The 9,929-nt window shown below is 61.9% G+C and overlaps 1 protein-coding gene and 1 non-coding gene across 2 annotated transcripts in view; one reads left to right on the top strand and one right to left on the bottom strand.

Moving 5' to 3' along the window:
• The window catches only part of LOC146442649 (uncharacterized), a 12,101-nt gene extending 4,256 nt beyond the window's left edge, over positions 1 to 7,845 (top strand). Inside the window, exons 4-9 of the mRNA XM_085049883.1 lie at positions 433 to 653; positions 1,961 to 2,113; positions 2,966 to 3,026; positions 3,935 to 4,090; positions 5,318 to 5,505; positions 7,337 to 7,845. Of these exons, the coding sequence (XP_084906009.1) occupies positions 433 to 653; positions 1,961 to 2,113; positions 2,966 to 3,026; positions 3,935 to 4,090; positions 5,318 to 5,505; positions 7,337 to 7,465 (908 nt within the window). The 3' untranslated portion in view covers positions 7,466 to 7,845. The remainder of the gene's footprint in view (positions 1 to 432; positions 654 to 1,960; positions 2,114 to 2,965; positions 3,027 to 3,934; positions 4,091 to 5,317; positions 5,506 to 7,336) is intronic.
• TRNAR-CCG (transfer RNA arginine (anticodon CCG)) lies at positions 3,118 to 3,190 on the bottom strand. Its single transcript has one exon. It is a non-coding gene; the product is annotated as a tRNA-Arg (tRNA).
• Positions 7,846 to 9,929: the final 2,084 nt, after the last annotated feature.

The raw sequence follows: 9,929 nt of genomic DNA, 5'->3' as shown, positions 1-9,929 counted from the left end.
GGGACAGGGATGGGGACCGGATGGGGACAGGGATGGGGACAGGGATGGGGACAAGATGGGACAGGGATGGGGACAGGGATGGGGACAGGATGGGACAGGATAGGGACAGGGATGGGGACAGGGACAGAGACCAGGATGGAGACAGTGTCCCTGCTGTCCCCCTGTCCCTGACCCTGCTGTCCCCATGTCCCCTGTCCCCCGTCCCTGTCCCTGTCCCTGTCCCTAACTGTCCCCATCCTGTCCCCATCCCTGTCCCCATCCCTGTCCCTGACCTTGTCCCTGTCTCCCTGTCTCTGTCCCTGTCCCTGTCTCCCTGTCCCTGTCCCTGTCCCTGTCTGCCTGTGTCCCTGTCCCCGTCCCTGTCCCTGTCCCTGTCCCTGACCCCCTGTCCCTGTCCCTGTCCCTGACCCCCTGTCCCTGTCCCTGTCGCAGGGTACGTGCTGGGGACACTGTCGGGGCTGGCGCTGGCGCTGGTGCCGCTGGTGGCGCTGGCCCTGGTGCTCTGTCCCCGCTGCCCCGCCTGCTGCCGCTGTCCCCGCTGTCCCCGATGTCGCCAATGTCGCCGCTGGCCGCGGGGCTGCTGGCGCCCCCTGCTGGACGGGCTGGCGGCTGGCGCGCTGAGCGGAGATGCGCTGCTGCACGTGCTGCCGCAGGTGGGGACATTGGGGACATTGGGGACATTGGGGACATTGGGGACATTGGGGATAATTGGGACAGTGGGGACACTGGGGACATTGGGGACATTGGGGACATTGGGGACACTGGGGTGTTGGGGACATTGGGGACATTGGGGACGTTGGGGACACTGGGGACACTGGGGACATTGGGGATGTTGGGGACATTGGGGACACTGGGAACTTTGGGGACACTGGGGACACTGGGGACATTGGGGACATTGGGGACATTGGGGACATGGGGACATTGGGGATAATTGGGACATTGGGGACACTGGGGACATTGAGGACGTTGGGGACATTGGGGACACTGGGGACACTGGGGACATTGGGGATAATTGGGACATTGGCGACATCGGGGACACTGGGGACATTGGGGACATTGGGGACATTGGGGACATTGGGGACACTTGGGACACTGGGGACACTGGGGTGTTGGGGACATTGGGGACATTGGGGGGACATTGGGGACACTGGGGACATTGGGGACACTGGGGACATTGGGGATATTTGGGATATTTGGGACATTGGGGACACTGGGGACATTGGGGACACTGGGGACACTGGGGACATTGGGGATTTGGGGACATTGGGGACACTGGGGACACTGGGGACACTGGGGACAATGGGGACATTGGGGCCATTGGGGACATTGGGGACATTGGGGACATCGGGGACACTGGGGACATTGGGGACATTGGGGACACTGGCGACATCGGGGACAATGGGGACATTTGGGGACATTGGGGATAATTGGGACATTGAGGACATCGGGGACATTGGGGATAATTGGGGACACTGGGGACATTGGGGACACTGGGGACACTGGGGACATTGGGGACATTGGGGACACAGGGGACATCGGGGACATTGGGGACACTGGGGACACTGGGGTGTTGGGGACATTGGGGGGACATTGGGGATAATTGGGACATTGGGGACACTGGGGACATTGGGGATAATTGGGGACATTGGGGACACTGGGGACATGGGAGGGACACGGGGAGACATTGGGGACACTGCTGGGACATTGGGGACATGGGAGGGACACAGGGGGACACTGGGGACACTGTGGGGGCAGGGGGCACACGGGGGGACATGGGGGACACTGTGGGGACACTGTGGGGACACTGTGGGGACACTGTGGGACACTGGGGGAGACACGGAGGGACACTGGGGACACGAGGGGGGACACTGGGGACCCAGGGGGGCACACGGGAAGGGACACTGGGGACACGAGGGGGGGTGACACCGACTCCACTGGTGTCCCCGCGGTGTCCCCGCAGGCGCTGGGCATCCACGGCCACTCGGAGGTGACACCCGAGGAGCACGGAGGTCCCCAAGGTCCCCCCTGGGAGATGCTGGCAGTGCTGGGGGGACTTTACGGGGGCTTCGTGCTCGAGCGGCTGCTGGGGGGGCTGGGGACAGCCCCGGAGGAGGTGGGGACATCGGGGACATCGGGGACATCGGGGTGACGTGGGGGGACATGGGGTGCATCGGGGACATGGGGGCAATGGGGGACATGGAGGCACATCAGGGGACATCGGGGCATGGGGTGACATGGAGGGGACATGGGGGACATGCATGAAGGAGTTATGGGGACATGGGGTGACAGAGGGTCATCAGGGGACATCGGGGACATGGAGGACATGGGGATAATGTGGGACATGGGTGACTTTGGGACATCAGGGACATCCGGGGACATCAGGGGACGTGGGGGGGATAATGAGGGGATAATGTGGGACATGGGGTGACTTTGAGGACATCAGGGGACATCGGGGGACATGGAGGTGACATGGAGGGACATCAGGGGACATGGGGGGACATGGAGGGGACATGGAGGTGACCTGGGCGACACGGAGGTGACATGAGGGGACAAGTGACAAGAGGGACACGGGGATAATGGGTGACATGGGGTGACTTGGGACATCAGGGACATCAGGGGACATGGAGTGACATGGGGCGACGGGGGACATGGGGACATGCAGGAGACATTAGGACATGGGGACATAGAGGGCCATGGAGAGGGTAATGGGGGGATAATGTGGGACATGGGGGTGACTTTGGGGCCATGAGTAGGACATCAGGGGACATCAGGTGACATCAGGGGACATCAGGGGACATGGGGGGCGATGGGAACCCCCCGGGGAGGGTATGGGGTGGGCCGTGGGGAGGACTTGGGGGGCTTTTGGCACCCCGAGTTTTGGGGTGGGGGCTGCAGGGGGGGTGACGACTCTGGGCGTTTTGGGGACGATTTTGGGGTACAGCCCCCCCCTCCTCCCCCCCCGCAGGTAAAGGATGGAGACCCCAGCCCTGACCCCGCCCAGAGCACGCAGGAGCTGCGCCCCCCCGGTACGACCCCAAACCCCCCCAAAATTCCCCAAATCCCCCCAAATTCCCGCCCTACGACCCCCCCAGCCCCCCCGGTAAAAGGGGGTGGTCGCGACCCAGGTGGGACTCGAACCCACAATCCCCAGCTCCGGAGGCTGATGCCTTGTCCATTAGGCCACTGGGCCGTGCGCGCGGCAATGCCGCCCAGCGCCACCTGGGGGCGCTGCTGGGACCCCCGGGGACACGAGGGGGACTGGGGGGACCCGAGTGACCCGTGGGTGGCCCCAGGTGACCCCGGGTGAGCCGTGGGTGGCCCCAGGTGACCCCGGGTGAGCCGTGGGTGTCCATAGGTGACCCCGAGTGACCCGTGGGTGTCCCCAGGTGCCGGTGGGTGGCCCCAGGTGACCACAGGTGTCCCCATGGGGTCCTGGGAGTGACCCGTGGGTGTCCCCAGGTGCCGGTGGGTGGCCCCAGGTGACCACAGGTGTTCCTATGGGGGCCTGGAAATGACACGTGGGTGTCCCCAGGTGACCCCAGGTGACCCATGGGTGTTCCCAGGTGACCCCGGGTGACCCGTGGGTGTTCCCAGGTGACCCATGGGTGACCCGTGGGTGACCCCGAGTGACCCGTGGGTCTCCCTAGGTGTCCCCAGGTGACCCCGGGTGACCCGTGGGTGTCACTGGGTGACCCGTGGGTGACCTTTAGGTGTTCCCAGGTGACCCGTAGGTGTCACTAGGTGCCTGTAGGTGACCCGTGGGTGTCACTGGGTGACCTTTGGGTGCTCCCAGGTGACCCATAGGTGTCACTAGGTGCCCGTGGGTGACCCGTGAGTGACCCGCGGGTGCCCTGTGATAACTCCTGTCTCTCCCGCTGTCTCTGCCCTGTCCCCCCCGTGTCCCCGTCTGTCCCTGTGTGTCCCCGCTCGGCAGGCTCGGGCTCCGCGCAGGCGCTGTTGCTGTCGGCAGGGGGCGCTGTGCACCGGCTGGCCGATGGGCTCGCGCTCGGCTCCGCCTTCGCCACTTCCGGCAGCGCGGGGGCGGCCGCGGGGGCGGGGCTAGTGCTGCACGAGCTGCCGAGAGCCTTCGGTGAGGGGCGGGGCTTGGGAATGGGCGGGGCTTGGGCAAGGGGCGGGGCTAAGGGAACGGGCGGGGCTAGTGCTGCACGAGCTGCCGAGAGCCTTCGGGAATGGACGGGGCTTGGGAAAGGGGCGGGGCTTAGGAAAGGGGCGTGGCTTGGGGAATGGGGCGGGGCTAGTGCTGCACGAGCTGCCGAGAGCTTTCGGTAAGGGGCGGGGCTTGGGGAATGGGGCGGGGCTAAGTGAAGGGCGGGGCTAGTGCTGCACGAGCTGCCGAGAGCATTCGGGAAGGGGCGGGGCTAAGGGAAAGGGGCGTGGCTTGGGCAAGGGGCGGGGCTAGTGCTGCACGAGCTGCCGAGAGCTTTCGGGAATGGGCGGGGCTTGGGAAAGGGGCGGGGCTTGGGGAATGGGGCGGGGCTAAGGGAATGGGCGGGGCTAGTGCTGCACGAGCTGCCGAGAGCCTTCGGTGAGGGGCGGGGCTAAGGGAAAGGGGCGGGGCTTGGGTCGAGGGGCGGGGCCTGGGAGGGCAGAGGGTCCCATCCGGGGGGCGCGGAGGGTGTTTCGGTCCCTCTGTCCCCGCAGGTGACACTGTCCCGTTATTCGGGTTCAGGGTGTCTCAATGTCCCTCTGTCCCCACAGGTGACGCTGTCCCGTTCTTTGGGGACAGGGTGTCTCAATGTCCCTCTGTCCCCGCAGATGACACTGTCACTGTCCCGTTATTCGGGCTCAGGGTGTCTCAATGTCCCTCTGTCCCCGCAGGTGACATTGGGGCTGTCCCGTTATTTGGGGACAGGGTGTCTCAGTGTCCCTCTGTCCCCACAGGTGACACTGTCCCGTTATTCGGGCTCAGGGGGTCTCAATGTCCCTCTGTCCCCACAGGTGACACTGTCACTGTCCCGTTATTTGGGTTCAGGGTGTCTCAATGTCCCTCTGTCCCCGCAGGTGACACTGTCACTGTCCCGTTATTTGGGTTCAGGGTGTCTCAATGTCTCTGTCCCCGCAGGTGACATTGGGGCTGTCCCGTTATTTGGGTTCAGGGTGTCTCAGTGTCCCTCTGTCCCCACAGGTGACACTGTCCCATTATTTGAGCACAGGGTGTCTCAATGTCCCTCTGTCCCCACAGGTGACACTGTCCCGGTATTTGGGCTCAGGGTGTCTCAACGTCCCTCTGTCCCCGCAGGTGACACTGTCCCGGTATTCGGGGACAGGGTGTCTCAGTGTCCCTCTGTCCCCGCAGGTGACGCTCTGGTGCTGTCGCAGTCCGGCCTGGGGACGCGGCGGGTGGTGGCGCTGGCGGCGGCGGGGTCACTGCCGGTGGTCCCGGGGGTGGTGACAGGGCTGGCGCTGGGGACAGCTCCTGCGGCTCGCTCCTGGCTGGGGGCGCTGGGCGGGGGCTTCCTGCTGCACCTGGCGCTGTGTCACATGGTGAGGGATATGGGGACGTCGGGGACACTGGGGACACTGGGGACACTGGGGACATTGGGGACACTGGGGACATTGGGGACACTGGGGGCATTGGGGACATTGGGGACATTGGAGACATTGGGGATGTTGGGGACATTGCGGGCATTGGGGATGTTGGGGGGCATTGGGGATATTGGGGACATCGGGGATATTTGGGACATTGGGGACGTTGGGAGTTCCTGCTGCACCTGGCGCTGTGCCACATGGTGAGGGACATGGGGACACTGGGGACATTGGGGACACTGGGGACATTGGGGATGTTGGGGACATTGGGGACATTGGGGACATTGGGGACATCAGGGCTTCCTGCTGCACCTGGCACTGTGCCACATGGTGAGGGACATGGGGGACATTGGGACATTGGGGACACTGGGGACACTGGGGACACTGGGGACATCGGGGACATTGGGGACATCGGGGACATTGCGGACATTGGGGACATTGGGACCTTGGGGACATTGGGGATTCCTGCTGCACCTAGCACTGTGCCACATGGTGAGGGACATGGGGACACTGGAGACATTGGGGATGTTGGGGACACTGGGGACACTGGGGACATTGGGGACACTGGGGATATTGGAGACCTTGGGGACACTGAGGACACTGCTCTGCCAGCTGTGCCAGCTGTGCCCCACCTGCCGTGTCACATTCCACCTGTGCAATCCCGTGGGTTCCCCCCGTGCCACCCCCCATCCCTCAGGTGTCCCTCAGGTGCCCCCAGGTGTCCCCCAGGTGACCTGCAGGTACTCGCAGGTATCTCAGGTGACGTCAGGTGTCCCCCAGGTGTCCCCCAGGTGTCCCCCAGGTGTCCCCCAGGTGCTCCCAGTTGCCCCACAGGCATCCCCTAGCTACTCTCAGGTGTCCCCCAGGTGTCCCCAGGTGTCCCATAGGTACTCTCAGGTATTTCAGGTGTCCCCCAGGTGACCCCCAGGTGACACTCAGGTATCTCAGGTGACATTCAGGTGTTCCCCAGGTGCCTCTCAGGTATCTCAGGTGACCCCCAGGTGACACTCAGGTATCTCAGGTGACACTCAGGTGTCCCCCAGGTGTCCCCAGGTGCCTCTCAGGTATCTCAGGTGACCCCCAGGTGACCCCCAAGTGTCCCGTAGGTACTCTCAGGTGTCCTGTAGGTACTCTCAGGTGCCTCTCAGGTATCCCAGGTGACACTCAGGTATCTCAGGTGACTCTCAGGTGACTCTCAGGCGTTCCCCAGGTGCCAGCCATGCTCTCGGTGAGGACAGGTAACCCCTGGGCGCTGCTGGCTCTGCAGAGCTCGGGGCTCCAGGTGTCCCCAGGTGTCCCCCAGGTGTCCCCAGGTGCTCTGTAGGTACTCTCAGGTGTCCCATAGGTACACTCAGGTATCTCAGGTGACCCTCAGGTGTTCCCCAGGTGTGCTGTAGGTACTCTTGGGTGACTCTCAGGTGCCTCTCAGGTGCCTCTCAGGTGTCCCCAGGTGACTCTCAGGTATCTCAGGTGACCCTCAGGTGTCCCTAGGTGACTCTCAGGTATCTCAGGTGACTCTCAGGTGACCCTCGGGTGTTCCCCAGGTGCCAGCCATGCTCTCGGTGAGGACAGGTAACCCCTGGGCGCTGCTGGCCCTGCAGAGCTCGGGGCTCCAGGTGTCCCCAGGTGTCCCCAGGTGTCCCTAGGTGACTCTCAGGTATCTCAGGTGACTCGCAGGTATCTCAGGTGCCTCTCAGGTGTCCCCAGGTGACTCTCAGGTATCTCAGGTACTCTCAGGTGTCCCATAGGTACTCTCAGGTATCTCAGGTGACCCTCAGGTGTTCCCCAGGTGCCAGCCATGCTCTCGGTGAGGACAGGTAACCCCTGGGCGCTGCTGGCCCTGCAGAGCTCGGGGCTGCTGGGGGGATGGGCGATGCTGCTGCTGCTGGCGCTGGGTGAGGAGGGGGGGGCGCACTGACCCCTCCCCCACCCCGCCACCCCCCCCCGACATCCGGATCGGCGGGAATCGGCGCCTGGAACACACCTGGATACACCTGGATACACCTGGAACACACCTGGATATACCTGGATACACCTGGATATACCTGGACACACCTGGATACACCTGGATATACCTGGAACACACCTGGATATACCTGGATAGACCTGGAACACACCTGGATAGACCTGGATACACCTAGAACACACCTGGATATACCCGGAACACACCTGGACACACCTGTATATATCTGGAATACACCTGGATACACCTGGACACACCTGGAGCCGGCCAGGGTCACCCCCTGCGACCCCCAGGGGGTGGGAATGGGAGAAATAAAGACGGAGATGGAGTTGGAATCCTGGATTGGGATTTGGGGGAAACTGGGGGTCACTGGGGGTCACTGGGGTCACTGGGGGGTCACTGGGAGGTTACTGGGGGTCACTGGGGACACTGGGGGGGGCAGAAGCCCCATAGGGCTTTAGGGGCCCATAGGGGCTGGGGGGAAACCCTTGGGGAGTGTATGGAACTTATGGGGTGCAGCTCCTTTCCGGGGGGTCCAGGGCCCCTGTAGGGTGTGAGATCCCTGTGGGGTGCAGGGACCCTATGGGGTGCAGAGACCCTATAAGGTGGGAGACCCCTGTGGGGTGCAGGGACCCTATGGGGTACAGACCCTTTTTGGGGACATCCAAAGCCCCTATAGGGTGTCAGACCCATATGAAGTGCAAGGTCCCAAAGGGGTGCAGCCCTTTTTGGGGTGTCCAGGTTCTCTATAAGGTGTGAGACCTCTATGGGGTGGAGCCCCTTTTGGGGTCATACAAGGTCCCTATAGGGTACAGCCCCTTTTGGGGACATCCAAAGCCCCTGTAGGATGTTGGATCCCCTATGGGGTGCAGGGACCCTATGGGGTACAGACCCTTTTTAGGGACATCCAAAGCCCCTATAGGGTGTGAGATCTCTATGGGGTGCAGGGTCCCTATGGGGTACAGACCCTTTTGGGGACATCCAAAGCCCCTATAGGATGTGAGACCCCTATATGGTGCAAGGTCTCTATGGGGTGCAGCCCTTTTTGGGGTGTCCAGGTTCCCTATAAGGTGTGAGACCCCTATAGGTTGCAGCCCCTTTTGGGGTCGCACAAGGTCCCTATAGGTTGTAACCCCTTCTGGGGTCCAGCACCCCTCTAGACCCACTAGACAATGCAGCCCCTATAAAGTGTGGGACCGCTATGGGGTGCAGCCCCTTTTTTGTGGGGTTCAGGCTCTCTGTGGGGTGCAGCTCCATTTGGGGAGCTCCAGCACCCCTCCGTACCCTTTCCCCAGGGGGTTCAGACCCCTTTTTTGGGTTCCAGGACCCCCCTATCCCCCCCAAAATCCCGTAAAGGGTCGATGGGTGGTTTATGGGGTGCAGAGACTCCTCCGGAGGTCCCGAGTTCGAATCCCGCCGGCGCTGGAGGACTAAACGCCTCTATGGTAAAGGCCGGAGCGGCCGCGCCGGCGCCTTTCTGGCCCAACTTCCGGTCTCACGTCCGGCATCTCTGTGGCGGCGGCGGCGGCGGCGGGAACGGGCCGTGTGAGAGCGGTGAGGGGGGAACGCGAATTTGGGGGATTTGGGGGATTTTGGGGGGTTTTGGAGGGTGAGAGGGGAGCGGAGAGGGAAGTTTGAGGGGTTTGTAGGGATGGAAGGGGCGGCGGAGGGAGATGAGGGTGGGTTGGGGGTGTGAGGGGAGATTTGGGGATTCGTGAGGGGAAGATTGGGGCGTCTGAAGGGGAAAATTTAGAGAGGTAATTTTAGGGGGGGTCTGAGAGTTTTTTTTTAGGGTTTTTTGGGTTTTTTTGGTGGATCGGGGAGCTCATGTGGGGATAATTGGGTTTTGAGCGACTGAGAGGAGATTTGGGGATTCGTGAGGGGAAGATGGTGAGGTCTGGAGGAGAAAATCTGAATGGTTTTTTTGGGGATTCTGAGGAATTTTTTCTGGGATTCTGAGGGTTTTTTGGAGGTTTTTTGGGGTTCTTTGGGATAATTAGGTTTTGAGGCACTGAGGGGAGATTTTAGGATTCGTGAGGGGAAGATGTTGAGGTCTGTGTGGGAAAATGTGGAGAGGTATTTTTTTGAGGATTCTGAGGAGTTTTTTTGGGGTTCTGAGGGTTTTTTTTGGGATTTTTTTTGGGTTTTTTGGGTAGATCAGGGGTTCATGAGGGATAATAGGGTTTTGAGGGGCTGAGGGGAGATTTGGGGATTCATGAGGAGAAGATTTGTGGGGTCTGGGGGAAAGAATCTGTAAGGCTATTTTAAGGGATTCTGAGGAGGTTTTTTTGGATTCTGAGGGTTTTTTTTGGGTTTTTTTGGGTTCTTTGGGTAGATCAGGGAGCTCATGGGGAGATAATTGGGGTTGAGGCTTTTTGAGGGGCTGAGGGGAGATTTGGGGATTCGTGAGGGGAAGATT

This window comes from Lichenostomus cassidix, chromosome 2 (assembly GCF_008360975.1).
Source record: "Lichenostomus cassidix isolate B80296 chromosome 2, HeHo_3.0, whole genome shotgun sequence".
Classification (NCBI taxonomy): Eukaryota; Metazoa; Chordata; class Aves; order Passeriformes; family Meliphagidae; genus Lichenostomus; species Lichenostomus cassidix.
The sequence above is the reverse complement of the archived record's forward strand: the minus strand, read 5'-3'. Positions and strand labels throughout refer to the sequence as shown.